Source organism: Papio anubis, chromosome 10 (genome assembly GCF_008728515.1).
Source record: "Papio anubis isolate 15944 chromosome 10, Panubis1.0, whole genome shotgun sequence".
Lineage (NCBI taxonomy): Eukaryota > Metazoa > Chordata > Mammalia > Primates > Cercopithecidae > Papio > Papio anubis.
The window spans coordinates 101,714,934-101,731,913 of NC_044985.1; the positions used below are offsets into that span (position 1 = coordinate 101,714,934).

At 53.4% G+C, this 16,980-nt stretch overlaps 1 protein-coding gene across 15 annotated transcripts in view; it reads right to left on the bottom strand.

The window, feature by feature from the left end:
- TNS1 (tensin 1) overlaps positions 1 to 16,980 on the bottom strand; it is a 205,649-nt gene that overhangs the window by 123,967 nt on the left and 64,702 nt on the right. Inside the window, exon 1 of one of the 15 annotated variants that reach the window (XM_031651510.1) lies at positions 15,141 to 15,509. The exons of the other annotated variants lie outside the window; for them this stretch is intronic. Within the exon in view, the coding sequence (XP_031507370.1) occupies positions 15,141 to 15,146 (6 nt within the window). The 5' untranslated portion in view covers positions 15,147 to 15,509. Of the gene's footprint in view, positions 1 to 15,140; positions 15,510 to 16,980 lie in introns of those variants that run through there. 15 annotated transcript variants of the gene reach the window in all.

A 16,980-nucleotide genomic window follows, 5' to 3' on the forward strand; every position in this document is an offset into this window, starting at 1 on the left:
GAGAATTTCGGGAGAATGAGGAGACACAGGGGGAACAGAACTGCCCCCAGAAGCCCAGCGTCCTTAATCTACACCAGCACGGGGCTATGAGTGATTGTTTTAGAAGAGGCCTCTGAGGGACAGAACCCAGGGCTGGGGGAGAGGGTGCCAGGGTAACAGACTGGGAGGGAAGGGGAGTTCCCCAGAGCTGGCTGTGGCCTGCAGGGCTCTCTGCTTGCCCTGCCTACGAGACCAGGTCTCAGCTACAGGGGACACTGCTGTCCCTGCCAAGCACAGCACCAAACGCTGCTCTGGGGACTGGGAGGTTTCAAGGTCATGGGCCAGGGCCCCAGGGTGCCTTCCCCCAACCCACTCTGTCACCATGGGTCCCTCAGTCCCGGGGGAGAGAGTACAGTTCCCAGGACAGCACCCTTGCTGTGTTCTTTCCTCTGAGCTTGGGTTGGGCAGGGACCACGAGCCAGGCCAAGCTGCCAGAGGACGGGCTGATGCCTGCCGCTGCCAGGGCCCCAGCCTCCACCAGTCCCCTCCCTCCCAAGAGGTGTGTTTCTGCTCTCCATTTAGAAGCTAGGGATTGGAAAAGGGAGGGAGGGGGTTATGGCTACATTTTGAACTAGGAACAGAAGAGACAGGTGTTCTCTGAGACGAACAGGACGGTCTCCCTCCCAGACCTACTCTCAGGCAGTGGACAGGAGGGGGCCCAGGTATCCTGACCGCAGGTCCCTTCCCTGGCCTCCAGAGGCAGAGGCACCCCCTAAGAACCTGGCCCTGCAGGGGAGCTGTCAAGCCCCAGCCCGATGGCCTGATGCCTGGGTGCCCCCTCGTGGCCTGCCACCCCCCACGGCGTCTTCCATCCTCCGCCCACAGTCATGCATTCCAGGCCCGCTGGCCGGCCAGCCCACTGACTTTGTTGTGTGTTTCAATGTTTCTTGTCTCTCTCTTTTTTTTTAAGCAGAGAAATGTTTCCTTAAAAGGCTCTCGCCTTCCCTCCGGCACCCTGGCCCCTGGCCACCCTCTCAGGAGTCCAGAATGTGCCAGGGAGAGCCAGGGCCCCCTGCCACTCTGTGGCCCATGCCCTGTGGCCCCACAGTCCTGGAGTCCCCAGGGGGCCCAGGTAAGGAAGCCTCCTTCTGCAGAGCGGCAGACTCTGAGGGTGGCTATAGGGGGTCTTGGTGCCAGCCCTGCCATAGGCTCACCTCCCAGAGCTGTCAGTGTGGGATTCCAGGGCTCAGACCCAGAAAGTCAGCCTCAGGTAAGCCCCCTTCTCCCAGTGGATCTCATTTAGACATTTGGAACTGACAGGGTGTCCTGCTCAATCTTTTCACTCTGAATAACATAGCAATAAAAATCACAGCAGCAAATAAACTCCCATCACCCTTGCTCTGTGCCAGGCACTGTTCTCAGCAGTTTGCATTAATTAACTCATTTAATTATCGTAACAATGCTGAGCGTAATCATTATTATCCCCATTTTGTGGATGAGAAGACTGAGGTACACAGAGGCTAATGAGTTGGCCAACAGGAGGCACAATGCAAAGTCGGGGTCCGGGTCTGGAGACATGCTCTTGTCCTCTGTGCTAGAAACACACATGTCCACAGAGCCATCCACAGTCACAGGAACAATGCTCATGGAGTGAGTGTGCTATGTCTACACTCAGCCCTTTGCTCACACTAACCAAAGCTTAATTACTGTACCAAGCCCTTTGCTCTCATTGGATGCTATTACCCCCGCTTCACAGATGAAGAAACTAAGGCACAGAAAGGTTAACAATTTGCCCAGCACTGCAGCAAAGCAGTCTGGCTCTGGAGGCTGCGAGGTGGAGCCCCGGGGGTGCAGCTGGAAGGTGAGCATGGTAGCCTCCCAGACCAGGGCTGATGCCTGGCACTCGTCAGCCCCACACCCACTAGTATTTTCTCAACTTCAGAGGTCCCTGAGCACAATGGCAACAACAGGGCACACCCGCGGAGACGCCCCCAGGACACGAGGGCCTAAAAGCGCTAGAGAGCAGCCAGCCCAGGCAGGGAGCTCCCTGCATGACCCAGGCTCTGCTGTCCTCTCCCTCTTCGTTCTATGCTCGGCCCCCTTATCCGGGACCCGAAGCCACACACAGGGATGGGTTCCTCTCAATCCCTCCGACACCTAGTTCTGTTCTTCCTCGGAGCCTGTGCGTACGCAGTTCCCTCTGCCTGGAACGCTCTTCCTCCAGCTGTCTGCAGAGCTGTGTCCTTCCTGTCCTTCTAGCTTTGGCTTAAATGTCACCATCCCAGAGACCCTCCCTAATTCCCTTATGTTTCTCTCTCTCTCTCTCTCTCTCACACGCACACACCCACACAATATTCTCTCTCCCACACTCATATCTCTTCCTTCACAGATCTTATTACAATTTGTAATTATAGGTGTGTGTGCTTCCTTGTCTATAATCTGTTTCCCCCTCTAGAAAACAAGTGTCATGAGGGCAGGAAGCACATCTTATCCATCAAACTAGTCCAGCACAGAGCCAGCACACAGTAGGTACACACTAAATGTCTGTTGAAGGAATGAAAGTGATTCGAGGCCTGAATCACTTTCAGGTGCCAGGGAGGCACCTGGGGTCACTTGTGGTAACAATCGCTGCTATTTGTTAAGTACCTATTAGGCGCCAGGCACTGGGGCTAATTTTGTCATACACCTGATCTCTCTGAGACCCTCCAAGCCCACAGAGTCAGCAATATTGCTCCCATTTCACATGTGGAGAAACAGAAGCTCCACAAGGTCATGATGTTTGCTCAGGTTAATCAGCTGGGAAGGAGTTTAGATCATAATCCCACTACATCTGCATTTGTGAAAGGTAACATTTCTTGAGATCTTGGCCCTTTGGGTGTCTGGTGCAGTGGTTATGCAGTGGTAACCCACTGAGGTTTTTGATTAGTCTCATCACAAGACTTAGGTTGTCCATCATGGTATTTCAGGTGACTGCAGTTATACAGCTGGGGGTACACAATTACCAACCACAGCAATATGTGCTTATACATTTCCCTTTTGCTTATTTCTTTATGAATACAGTTCATCTGCTCATAACTGTTATACCAATGTGACTATCATTAAACACCTGAGTGTTTATGCTTGCAAAAATATAAGTGTTATTATTGCCTATTTTATTGTGTAAAATGGCCTATGAAATGTTCTGTCGTGTTTTTACATGTTTCTCAAACCCCCTTTTAAAAATGTAAATAAACATCATTTAAAGAATTTTTGTTATTTTTTCCAAAATTATATTTTTGGGATTTTACCATTTGGGATTATGACATTCAGGCTTCTATGCTCGGCTCCCACTGAGAGGAGGTCATCTGCAGGTGGAATCTTGGTCTGTGGACTCCAGGCACTGCTCTTTGCAGATCAAGAGAAAACCCAGGCATCTGCCTAGCACTGCCCCTCTCACCTCCCAACCCTGCAAGTGGCAGGACCAGGGCCCCAACTGGGTGACACTCCCGTCCCCAGGCCCCCAAGAAAGAGCCAACATCTCAGCCTTAGTTATGTAAAATCCCAAACTCCTAAGCTTGCCCAGCCCTCCAAAGGGGCCCCCCACACACATTCACACTCACCTGGCCCCTGCGACTGAAGAGGACGGCCTTGCCCCCAGCTTAAACAAGACCCATGTGCATCTGGGAATTCAGCATTTCATATCAGACTGAGTGGAAAAGGGGTCTCCCCTCAACCATCTCCTGCTAGTCCCTTTTTCTTTACCGTGGTAAAATGCACATAACATAACCTTTACTATTTTAACTATTTCTAAATATATTCGGTGGCATTAAGAACATTCACGGTAATGTACAACCATTACCATTATCCATTTCTAGAACCTTTTCATCATCCCAAACATCCTTACACCCATTAGCACTCATTTCCCCTCCCCCAAACCCCTGGTAACCTCTATTCTACTCTCTTTCTTTATGAATTCGCCTATTCTAGGTACTTCCTGTAAGAGTAATCATATAATATTTGCCCTTTGATATCTGACTTATTTTACTTAGTATTAGAAGCTGAATTCTATGTCCTCCTTCATGTATCAAAGTCCTAACCCTCGGCAACCTCAGAATGTGACTGTATTTGGAGACAGGGTCTTTAATGAGGTAACTAAGTTAAAATGAGACCCTAATCCAATTTGACTGGTGTCCTTACAAGTGGAGGAAACGAGGGCACAGAAATATACCAGGGAAGACCGTGTGAAGGCACAGGGAGAAGGTGGCATCTCCAAGCCAAGAAGAGAGGTCTCAGCAGAAACCAACCCTGCTGATACCTTGATCTCAGCCTCTGGATTCCAGCCTCCAGAACCATAAGAAAATTCATTTCTATTGTTTAAGTCACCCGGTGTATGGTATTTTGTTATGGCAGCCCAAGCAGACTAATACCCTTAGCATCATATTTTCAAGAGTCATTCAGGTTGTAGCATGTATGAGAACTTCCTTCTTTTTAAGGCTGAATACTGTTCCATTGTACAGATTACACCACCTCGTGTTTTTCCATTCATCTATCCATGGACACCTGGGTTGCTGACACCTACCTCACATCCCTGCCCCAAAAGGCACATGAGAGGGAAGGAAACTGGGGTTTGTAGAGTACCCACTGTGTGTCTCTGAGCTGGGTGTTTTACATGTCTTATTTTTTGTGATCTTCTTGACAAGTTTTTCAGGTAAATGGGCTTGGAGAAGTTAAGCAATTTGCCCCAAGTGGAATAACTAGTGGTAGTCACTGTGGCGGAAACAGAAGTGTTCGTTGCTAAGATCTCTGCATGCCAGGCACTGTTCCGAGCTTTTGTGTATGCATCCTTCACTCCTCACAACCACCCACGAGGCAGGCATCAGCATCCCCGTCCTCCAGGGTCTCAGGCAGTCCTCTCAACCATTCTGCCAGACCCGAGACGGCGCAGCTTCCAAAGGATGGTATCAGGGCTGTCACCTGGGTCTGCCGGACTCAAACACCTGCCTAGCCCCACCTGTCATGCTGCCTCTACAGTGGGACAGGGCCCATGCTGTGGCAGAGGTGCCAGGGCTGCGGGATCACAGAGAGAAGTCAGGGGATCCAGGCAGGCTCCGTGAAGCAAGGGCAACTGAGCCTGGCGTGGAGGATGCATTGCTTCTGTTTGTCCACTGTGTGTCTCACCCACTACCCCGAAAGCTCCGAGAGGAGGCAGCACATGGATCATTTCCATTGAGAAGTCCCCGTGCCTGTCTCAGAGCCTGATGCTCACTTGGTGAGTGGATACAGTTTTGAAAGGTGGAGATGGGGAAAGGACATTTAGGGGTAGGAATAACACATAAAAAAGGCACGGAGGTGGGAATGCTTGGCGTGTTGAAAGAACCACTAGAAGCCCTCTTTGGCTGGGACACAGGATGGGTGAAGGAAAGGAAGAGGGGCATTGAAGCAGGCATTGGAAGGGATGAAGAGAAGAAGGATGACATAACTGTCTTTCTAGGCTTGACCATGGGCAACCTTGAATGCCCAGTGAAGGAGTTAAATTTTAGCCATTGGCACTGGGGAGCCACTGAAGGCACTTGAGTCGGAGAAGGACCAGGCTGAAATTATGCTCCAGATAAAAATGTCCAGGAGTAGGATCTGGGGAAGGTGATGGGTGGGAAGTTTAAGGCAAGCAAGGATGTACAGTCACATCACTAATAACAACAAGGGGAAGGAGAAAGTGGGGAAGAAGAGGACCCTATAACCCATAGACAAGAGGCCATCAGGCACCCTGAAACCCAGGGGCCCTCATCTCCACCCCAACAAAACACACATTTGCAGTGACCCCCATCCCCACCCTTGACTTCTCTTCCTCACCCAGAGCACGGGAGGGTGCCACTACCCACTCTTAGAGCAGACCTGGCATGCCCACAGCTCTGCCTGCAGTTCACCCTCTGGGCCCTGTCCCAGGAACCTGTGGCCAGGAGGCAGGCAGCTTCTGAGCCCTGGCCTCTTGAGACAATACCAGAGGGGTCCAGAAAAATCCAGACAATGATCCCAGAAGGCCCCAGTCTCCATGCCTGTGATGAGGAAATAGGCAGGTGACCCCCCAAGTCTGTGGACAGGGCTCACACCATGAGTCCACTGGAACTCAGGAAGGCCCCAGACAGCCCCTCCAACCCGGTAAGGCAAGCTGGGAGGCCCAGGGGAGAGGGCCAGTTGTTGGCCTGGCAGCCAGGAGGGAGGCAGGCCTCCTTCAGGATGTGAGGATGCTCAACAGACAAGGAGCTGCAAGAATGCCAGGGCCATGGAGGGAGGGCGTGGGGACAAGATTACCAGGCTTACCTGGAAGGGCCAGAGGTCTCAAGGATCCCAGCACAGCTCAAAGACACTGGCCTCCCAGGCTGAGCCTCAGGCCCTCAGAAGGAGGGATCCTGGAGAGAAGGTGGCCACTGCCGTGGCCCATTTCCTCCCCAGGCCTGTGCCCTCCCCGCCGGGCCGCTGGCCTTCACCAGGGCTTGCTCCAGCCTCTTCAGGCTCCCCGGCCTGCTAGGCTGTTTCCTTCCCTTATATAGAGTTCTGTTTGGACCAGGAAATGAAGCGCATCAAGTTCCTGGAGGCAAGAAGGGGCCTGTTTCCAGCGACACCAAGCCAGGGCACACACGCCCAAGCCCTGAGTGTCCCTCCAAAGACAGTGGGGACAGGGAGCGGGCCTGGCCATTTCCCCAAACGCAGAACAGGCTGGGACCCAGAACCTGCAACAGACAGGACACAGAAGAGTCCCAGAGGGCTGACTCAGCCCTGTCCCCAAGGCCCCAGGCCCCACCCCTCCCCAAATCCTCCTGAGCCAAGCTCCTCTTAGATCACTGGCCCCATCAACCTGTCCCCAAAGCTGCAGCTGCCCACTGCTTCCTCCTCCATTTCCTCTTCTTGTCTCAGGATCCTCTTTCCTGGCCCCACTCATTGACCCCCCAGCCCATCGCTAGGCTCCCTATCCTGCAAGTCACTCAAGATGGGCTCTTCAGACAGAGGAGTTCCTCTTCAGACAAGAACCTCCCCACCTCTAACCACACCCACACACAGAGCAGCTGTCAGGCCCACATAAAGGCCACTCAACAACCACACCTGAACGAGGCAGGGAAGAGCAGGTGTGCCTGGCCCTTCAGGAGCCTGTGGAATGTGGAGCTCCGGGCAGCTTCAGTCAGAAGCTGACAACAGTAAGGGGAACTCAGGGGGACCAGCAGGTCAAGCTGTGGGACCCATAGGCCTCCCACCCACTGAAGCTAGCCCCTCCCAAGCCAGCCTGGACGAAGGCACGACACCATGGCATTCAGATGGACCCACCCCAGGTGAATGCAGGGAGTCTTCTCTGAAGATTTGCCTCCAGACAACCCAAGCAGGGATCTCAAGGGCCTCGGCTCAGGGGCCACACTCACCCACACCCCGAATCAGGGAAGCTGGGAGAGGTGAGGCTGCACACTAGGCTGGACTTCTTAGGAGCATGTGCTGATGAGCAGGGGGGTCAGAGACGTGGGGTTCAGCAAAGCTGCACTGAGTACTTACTGTGTGCCAGACCCAGGGAGCACGAGAGAGCACAAGCCTGCCAGGACTGGGTAAGAGTGTCCCCGCAATAGCCAGGACAAAAGGCTAGGCCAGGCAGGGCCACAGGGAAGCACCAGCAGGAGTTAGAGGGCACGGAGGGGCCCAGGGCATGACCCGTCAGCATCCTGGATTCACGATCCAGCCCACACTCGGCCATGTCTTGGCCTTCCTGCATGGCACTGACAACCCTAGCCACCACCCCCAGCTCCACATCACCCCCTCCCTCAGCCCTGCACCCCCCACCCACCCTGGCCACCAAAGTTGTTCAAGCCAGAAGCCCGAGTATCCTCCTTCATTCTTTCCCCTCCCTTCCACCAAGCCTAGGCAATTCCTCCTCCTAAATACCTCTCTGAGCCACATACACCCCTTCCCAGGTCCTATTAATCATAGAGATGATTGCAACAGCCTTCAACACTGGTCTCCCTGCCCTCAGCCTTGTCCCCTCCAGCCCATTCTCCACTTGGCAGCCAGGGAGCTATTTCTAAAATGCACATCCAGCAGTGTCACTTCTCTGCCTAAAGTCCTTGCATCGCTCTCAGCTCACGGGAGAAAGTCCAAATGTCCTAATATGGCCATCAGGCCCTTCGGGACCTGGCTGTGCCTCTCTCTCCACGCCCATTTCTCACCTCTCCACCTCAAAGCCCTTGCTCTGGCCAGAGAAAACCATGTTCAGGTCCGCTTTCATTCAATATGGTGCACTCTGAGCTAGGGGCTATCAGCCCATTTTACAGATGAGGAAATGAGGCACTAAGAGGTTGCATTCTCAGCCTAAGGTTACACAACCAGTAAATAATGGATATTGAACCAAGTTCTGCAGTGGCTGTGTCCAAAGTCTCATATCTGCCCAGGACCACACCACCTTGCCCAGTCGGGAATCACAGAAAGTTTCATGGAGAACATGGCCTTTGAGGTGGGTAGGGAGGAGAGATGCCAGGGGTCAGAGAACACAAAGAGACCAGTTAGCTGTGCCCAGGGCACACTTGGCCAAATGGAGAAAGGTGCTCAGAGAGGCAGCTAATGCCACACTGCACATGACCTGGAGGGCCAGGCTGAGGCCAACGTCCAGGGCCCTGGAGTGGCCTCATGCCCCCAGAGCCAGTGAGAAGGCATGGGTGAGCGGTGGGGCTGGAGCCCGAGAGTCCAGCCTGGAAGAGGCTCTGAGCTGGGCAGGGAGCAGAGGAGAGAGGTTAAAGAGCGGCTCCCAGAAACATAAGAAGATGGAGGGGCAGGAAAGTGGGGCAATCGGAGCTGCTGAGGCACGCTGCCGGAGGACTGGGGGTGAGCCAGCCGCCATGCTAGAAGAGGAAGTGTGAACAGCCAATATGGAATGCAGGCTTCGGAGTTGCCTTCTCCAGCAACCCAAAGAGCAGGAAAACCCTATCCCTTCTCCCCGGCCTATTCTGAAGCAGGGAGGCTGGGGGACAGGGCCGGCAGCACAGAGAACAGAGCTTCTAGGAAGTTCCTAGAAGAGCTGCTCAAGGAAAGGGCTGTGGTCTGTGGTCGTGGTTCTAGTGGGACTCGTGTGAAAGGAGGTGACAGGCATGGGGAGTGAGACCACGTGTTCATGCAACAATGCCCACTGAGTGCCCCTCCATGCCAGGCTCCCAGCTCTGGAGACAGATGAATGAGGATGGCCCCGCCCGGATGGGAAACTTGTGGCCCGGTGGGGGAGACAGGCATGTAAACAGAGAATTATAAAACAGCCCCAGTAATGCTATAATGGAGGTATGAAGAGGGCTAGGATTTCACTGGGATTCAAGTCCATCTGTTTTTCCACCCAGAGGGAGGCTGCCCACCCCACCCCCTCACTTTCCACCAAGGGTTTCTGTTTCTAGATGGGAACTTGAAGGGACAAAAGTCTTTGACCTTAGCTGTGCTAGAACAGTAAGGCAGGAAGGGTGCATGGGAAAAAAATCTAAGAGCAATGGGAAAACCCAAGGAGCCAAAGGTCTCAGGCAGTGCTGAGGACCATGCCAACCACCACGGAGACGTGTGAGAGTAGATTGTGCAGGGCTAAGTCAGGCCCAAAATAGAGAATTCTGGGTCTGGGGCCACACTCAAACCCACACAGACATCAGAGACCCACACAGACATCAACCCCTGTCTTCTGAAGCTAGGCCATCGTCTGTTTGCCAGCCAGGACAAGGGCGTAGAGACCTCTCCCCTTTCAACACCTGTGCAGTTACTTGCAAACCACAGGGGTTCACCTCCCGGTTTCCTAATTTCAAGGATGCTGTTGATTGTATGTAGCATCATCAACTGAATAACAGTTTTTGAGGAGGGGGAAAGGCCACTTGAATTGTACACATCGATCCTAAGGTGCATTCCAATTTCGGAAATGTTAAAATGTTTTTTAAAAAAAGACATCTCCGATTTGAAGAAGTGCCTTAAATTTTTGACTCTTCGGGTTCCCTACGCTGCCTGTATCACAGCCCTATGTGGTGGACAATCAGGAAATCCTTTCTGATGTCTACCTACGTCTTCTTTTAAGAGTTTAAGGCTGGCCAAAGGGAGGAACAGGGGGGAAAGCAACCCAACCACATATTATTTAGGAAAAAAATCCCACATTCTCAAAGCTGGTCTATGGCCTTATGTTCCCTGGACGTCCACAGAGGTCATTTTTTCTCATCACCTGACTCCAGACAGCTTTGCACTAAGCCCAAACCTGGTACCTGGGAGCAGATTCAGCTCTATGAGATTGTAACTCCTTCTGTCTGCAGGTCTTCATTTCCAGATTCGTGAACACACTAAGAAGCCAGGAGTTTCCAACTACAGGGTAAGAGGAGGGATAGAAAAATACCTGGACTGGGAGTCAGGCATGGGCTCAAATGCCAGTTTTGCTACAGACTAGCTATCGAGATCTTATTTAACCTCCCTGAGTCTCAGTCTGCCCCTCTGTAAAATGGGGGTGAGATCCTTTTTGCAGAGTGACTGGAAGTACTCAATAAAGTTGACTTAGGTGGCATAAGTAAAAATGTCTGGAATATGCTTAGGAGATGTTAGTTCCCTTCTGTGTTAGCCTGGAGGTGATTAATGGCATTCTCTGCAGCTCAACATCCTCATTTACGGACCAGTAAATTCTATGCACCGGGCTCAGTTCTAAGCATCTTATGCGTCCCAAAGCACTTAATCCTCACCTCACCCCTGTGAAACAGGTCCTAGTCCTATCCCCATTTTACAGAAGAAACTGAGAAACAATAGAGGGAGAGGAAGGAGCTGATTTTTAAGATCCCATCTATTGTTAAAGTCAAAGAAAGAGTGGGATACTGTACGATGCGAGAACTTTCCATCAAAAAAATCCACTGTTTTTCCTGAGCTCTGAATTCTTCCATGCATAAGCTTCAGTTATCTGAAAATTCACTCAGGTGGAAAACTCCTAGCCCCTAGATGGCAGCGACAGGAGGCAGTGCAATTGTTCTACACAATGAGCGCACATCAGGGCCTGGTGTTCTGGAACCCCATCTGCTCTGATGGACAAGGCTGCACCAGGAGGCCCCGGAAGCAGAAAGTCCCGAGGGCAGAGCAGCCCCGCTCTCTGTTGCTCCTTGAAATCCATCTGGGGCCGAGTGGCAGGAAGCCCCCTCTCACTTCCAATTACCAGGCAGCAGAGACTTGACGCACAGCCAGCACTGAAGGCCAGAGTAGGCCTGGCTGTCACCAGCATTGTTTGGCTCCATTTGACGCATATCCACCCTTGGTAATGCTTCCTTGCTCCCAGGCAGACCTCAGAGATACACATATCTGAAACCAGGTCTGGAGGGGAAGGAGGAGGGCAAATGGAGGGGCAGAAGAAGACCTGGCTCTCTGTGGCTCGGAAAACACTGAGAGATTTTAAACGGACAGAAAACAAAGCTGGCATCAGCTAAAGACCCGGTGACCCAGACACTGCAGCCCTGCATACACACATACAGCTCAAAACAGCCCAAGGCACACACAGTGCACACGCCTGACCACTGCCAGACCCAGATGCAAAGTCACCCCCTGGTGCTTGGGCCCCACCCCAAGCAGACCCACGCAAACAGAAACACATCCGCGCCGCCAACACATCCACTGGCAGGGGCACTCTGCATGGCCCCAAGCACAGCTGATTCCAGGAAGCCAGAAGGGAAAAGAGCCCCTATGTACAGACTGGGGCAGGGGGAGCATGAGCCAGCAGAGATGGGGGGTACAAGAGCAGCCCAGGGCCTCTGAAGCACACCCAGACCTCTGAGCTCCTTTCAAAGTGCCCACCGCAGCCGAGGCAAGCAGCAAATTCCCCTCACACTCGCCTGTCCCATCTGAGCCCCGCCCATCCTTCTAGAACAGCAGGTGAAGGGATAAGGCACACGGGCAGACGCTGGGTGGGAGGTGTCAGAAATGGAAGAGCAGGTGCACAAACAACAGGGTGGAGTAGATAGGAGGATATGCAGCCTGAACATTATGGGGTGGAAGCACAGGAAGCTGGAATTTTAGGAATAGAGGTGGTGAGAAGGGACAAAACAGAGTTTAGGGCTTAGGACAACCATATTATTTGAACACATACAAGGAACACGTACTTCAGACAGGTTATCCCATTTAATCCTTCCAATAAGAGATTCAACAAGCAGTAGCCTCTTTTCACATATGAAGCTACTGAACCTTACATATGAGGCTACTGAACCTTACATATGGGGCTACTGAACCTTACATATGAGGCTACTGAACCTTACATATGGGGCTACTGAACCTTACAGCAGAGAAATGTGTTGGCCAAGGTCACACAGCGATGCGTGGTTGAGCTGGGACTCAAACTCAGACTGCAAATTCTACACTCCTTGAGGCAAGGCAAGTCACCTGGATGCTTAGAAGACAAGACAGAGTAGCGATGGGGCCAAGGGAGTATGCAGGCATAGGTGATGGGAGGGGCTGATCCAGAGAAGCAGAGAGAGGCAGAGGGGACGAGGTGTGGCACCCTGCTGGCCGGGACCCCTAGCTCCTAAGAAGCACAGGGAGGGAGGAACTCAGGCTGCTGTGATTCAGTGGCTGGGCCTTCGGGGAGAATTTCCGGAGCCCCAGACAGCTCTGTGCAGTCTAGGAGCCACCTACCCAGTGGAGACACTGAGCCATTACTCACAACTGTTACTCACTTTGCCTCTGCACCCACGTCCCCATCACATCACTTCCTCCCACTCTGTTCCCTTTGGGTGGCCAAGGGGGCAGCAGATCTTCCCCAGTCCCCTCCCTCGCTTCATTGGCTCCAATCCTGCCAACTGTATCCCCACCTGAGTCACTGGGACAGAGACGGGAGATTCTGGCCAGCCCAACCCTGACAGCTGTTGCCCTCTGCTCTGTTCCGAGAAACCAAGCTGCCTGGAGGAGTGGTCACTGGGGCAAAGAACGTTCCAATTCCAGTGCTGGAAGGATCTCCCCAGCATTTCAGTTGGCATCCCAGCAGATGCCTGAAGAGCCAACAGGATCCCACCTCCACGCTGGACAGCTCTGCCAAAGGCTCCAAAACTAGGAGCCTCTCTGTTCAGAAAGATGCGTGGACTTGCAGAATTTCAGCACTGCTGAAAAGACAGAACGCCCCTAACTCGAACTTCTCATTTCGCAATTGAGGAAACCAAAGCCCAAAAAGTGGAAGCAATTTGCCTAAAGTCTCACAGTGCCAAGAGGGACTAGCAGGCCACCTGACACCCCTGCCATGGGTCCTTCCACGGTACTACACAGACCTCTCTCTCTGCCCCAAGTCAGAGCAGGCCCCTGAAGTTGACTCTCTCACACTCCTATTGCAAAGCAACACTGAAGACAGGAGATCTGAAGGCAAGGTGAGGAGGGGGAGGAAGGAGTTGCAGTCAGACAGTGGTTACTGGGGAGGAATCACTTTCCAACAGTGAAGGGCACTGGACTCCAGGCCACCTACTCAGAGCAATCTGCCCAGGAGGCAGGGAGATGGACTGCAGGCCCTCTGGAGGCTCTGGAGCTCAAGGGCCAGGCCCTCTGGCAGGAGATGATGGGAGGAATTCTTAGGGTCCCAGCTGGGAACTTGGGAGAGTCCTGGCCTCCTCTCCAATCACCTCTCCTCCCCCAGCCCCCACCCCTCACCCTGGCTCGCCCCTGCTCTCCCAGGGTTCCAGCCTGGAATCCAGGCCTGACCACTGCCTCCGCTCCCACGCTTGGCTCAGCTCAGCCAGCCACAGCAGAGGCAGCCACATGTGTGGTGGTGGAAGCAGTTTGTGAGCCACTGAATTCCTTCTAAGCCTCCATAGGAGCCTCATCTATCTCTTGTGCTCTCCCCTCCCACTCTGGGCAGTTGTACTCATCCCAGCCAAGAAACCCCTGCATCAGCCCCATTCTCTCCCACTGCACCAGTAATAGTAATAACAATAACAAAAACAGCAATAACAATCACCAAGGTTTATGCAGAACAGCCTGCGTGCCAGACCCTGTTCTATTTGTTTCCTGCATTTTACAGGTGAGCAAAGGGAAGCACTGGCAGGTCAGGTAAGTTGTTCATGGTCACATAGCCTGCAAGAGGTGGGGTCAGGATTCACACGCAGACCATGTGGATGCAGAGTCTGTGAAGTTGACGCCCACATCACGCTGCCTCATGAGAGGTCATTGCTCTAGGAAATAAATGCTGCTGAAATTCCCTCTCCTTCATCAACACACAGTCCCTGAACATCTGCGACATGCCAGGCACCTGGCCTTTGAGACACTCAACATCCCATCTAACTCTGGACAGGCAGCCACTCTCTGCACTCACCAGGCCATATAGAGCCAGGCTGGGCATGGCTGTCTCTGAGCAAACAGGCTCCTCCACCCTAACCAGGGAACACTGCTATTCATTCATTCATTCATTCATTCATTCATTCATTCATTCAACAAACAGTGAGGGGCTACTGTGTTCCAGGCCAGATGGTAAAGGAGGCCTCCAAAAGGATCCTCTCGGTGCCTTAGATATGTAAGCTGCCTACAGTCTACCCTCACTCCTGCCTGCTGCAGTTCATCCATCCCAGGGTTGCGTGTGAAGACTTGCCAAGGATGGCTCTCTCCTGGCCTGAAAGATCTCCCAGCAAGGAGATTTCAGGGCCTCCTTGGCCTCCCAATCCAGGAGGGGAGGACGGTATGCTGGAAGGAAGCCCAGAGGGATCAGGGAGATGAACTGACTTGGGAGAGGATTTTCCAGCCCCAGGGCTGAGGAATTTGAACATAGGATTCCAGGAACTCAGGCCCTGGCTTGAGGCCTGTCCCTAGGACTCCCCTTCCCAGTACAGCCATCACAGTGGCCCAATTGCCTTTCCTAAATCACAGTTTCATCATGTCTTCCCTATATTAAAATCCCCCGCCGCTCCATTCTTTAACCTGGCTCAGAATATCCCCCACCCCCGTCTTGGGCCCCAAGCAACATTTTCAGGCTCTCCCCAAAGCCATCCTTTCCCACACATGCCATTTTAAGCCTCCATATACTGTGAGTTTGCTCCATGCCAGGCACCGGGCTGAGAACTTTACAAATAGCATCTCATTTCATATCCACACTAGCACTACAAGGTTGGAAATATGAACCCCATTTTACAGATGCAGACACTAAGGCTCAGACGCATGTAGCAGAGCTGGGAGGGAGACCCACGCTGGTTACTGCTCCTTACCTGCATGCCACTGGGCCTCTGCGCATGCCTTCCCCTGTGCCTGAAGAAGTCTTTGCTCCTTTTCCTCCCGGCAAAACTCCTTCCCAAACTTCAAAATCCATCTCAAACGGCACCTCTTCTCCAAAGCTTCCTCCACTCTGCCAGCTCACGTGACCTGCCTCCTGCTTGACGTTCCCGCTGCGTTTTGCAGCAACACTCTGTATACTCCCCTCGTCTCCCCACTAGATCGTGTCTCCCGGTCTTTCCTGCCTCATACCCAGCACCTTGACTGGCACAGGGTGGATGCCCTCAAAGGCTTTTAAAGTGAACAATCCGGTGGCCCCACGTGCCCTGCTGGACTCAGCTGCTGCCGCACCGCATCCACAGTGGGTCCACCAGCACCGCCCCAGACCCAAGGAGCCCACCCCTGGGGCCGGCCCATCTCTGCCACCCCCAAATCATAGCCCAAACCCCAGCTCATATCCCTGGGTGGAGGCTTGTCCCCATGCCAGCCCCCCCTTCCTGGCTTGGCGGCCCCTCTCGCTCAACCAGCTCTGCCATTTCTGGGAGTCTCAGCCGGTGATTAGGGCCCTAATCAGCAGGACTTCCTGCCAGCGACTGCCAGAGGTGGGGGCGGGGCGGGGAGGGAAGCAAGGTCAATCCAAGGTGAAGTTCCACAGCGTTGGGACTGGGGGACGCCCAGTGGAGGCCCCGGGGAGATGGACTCACAGACCCCCCACCCCTGCACCTCTTCAGCCCTTCATTTACAGGTGAGGGCACTGAGGCCCAGCGAGAAAAGGGACTCAGGCGGGACTCCTCCAGAGGCTAGGGACGGAGTCAGGCCTAGACTCAGATCTGCTCACTTGAGGACCACTGCTCTCCCACCCAGATGAACCCCAGGGTGAAGCCCCTCTCTTCCGCTTCCCCTGAAGCTCTCTTCCCCACCCCTACCACCTACCCCAGCACCAAGCCCAGCATTGAACCCACAAACTGCTCCCACACAGGGTGGCTGGAGACCAGCTGATTGCCCAGGTCTGGTCAAGGTCAAGGGGCAAAGGTGAGGCCCACCTCTACACAAGCAATGGCCTAGAAATTGGGCAGAGGTGAGCAGGGGCCAAGGAAGGAAAGCAAGATAGGGCCGGGCTGAGCTCAGGAACCTTCCCCAGCTGTCATCATCATCAACCCAAGCCCATTCTTTCTCCAAAAAAAAGCTTAATGCCTTTTGCAGCTGCAACTGGGCGGGCCAGGGGTCCGGAAATGGAGTTCACCCCCGACCCAGAGCAACCCCAGCCTCCCTGGGTGGGAACCGGGTTGGGTGGAGAATATAGCTTGGCAGGCCTTGAGGGCTGACCCCTGCTAATGAGGAATGTCAGTGGCACCGGAAAGCAGGAGACCCCAGAGAGGGCAGAGGCCTGGGATGGAGAGGGATTGTGGCCAGGAGCCCTACCCTTGCACGGGTTCAAAGCTCTCAGCTTATATGGCATGTAGGAAGAGCAGACATGGTTCTCCCCTACATGCTACCAACAAGGGACTGAACTAAAGTTGCAACAAGAGGAATGCCAGTTCGATTCTGGGGGAACCTAGAGGGCATAAGACACAATAATTTGAAGCAGTTATTTGGGGATCCTACTTTAAAATGTAGATGCCACCTCTATGGGTGTAGCCCATGGTCCAGGGCAGGCTTCCTGGAGGCCAGGCTAGGTCCTTGCTCAGCCTGGGAGTCTCCGATTCTGTGACTCTCATCAAGGCATGGGATGGGATCCAAGAAGGGGAGCTCGGGCTGGTTTATAATAATGCATCTTGTTTACAGTGATGGCAACTTTCTCAGAGTCCTCCGTAAACACAGATCTGCATGGGCTCC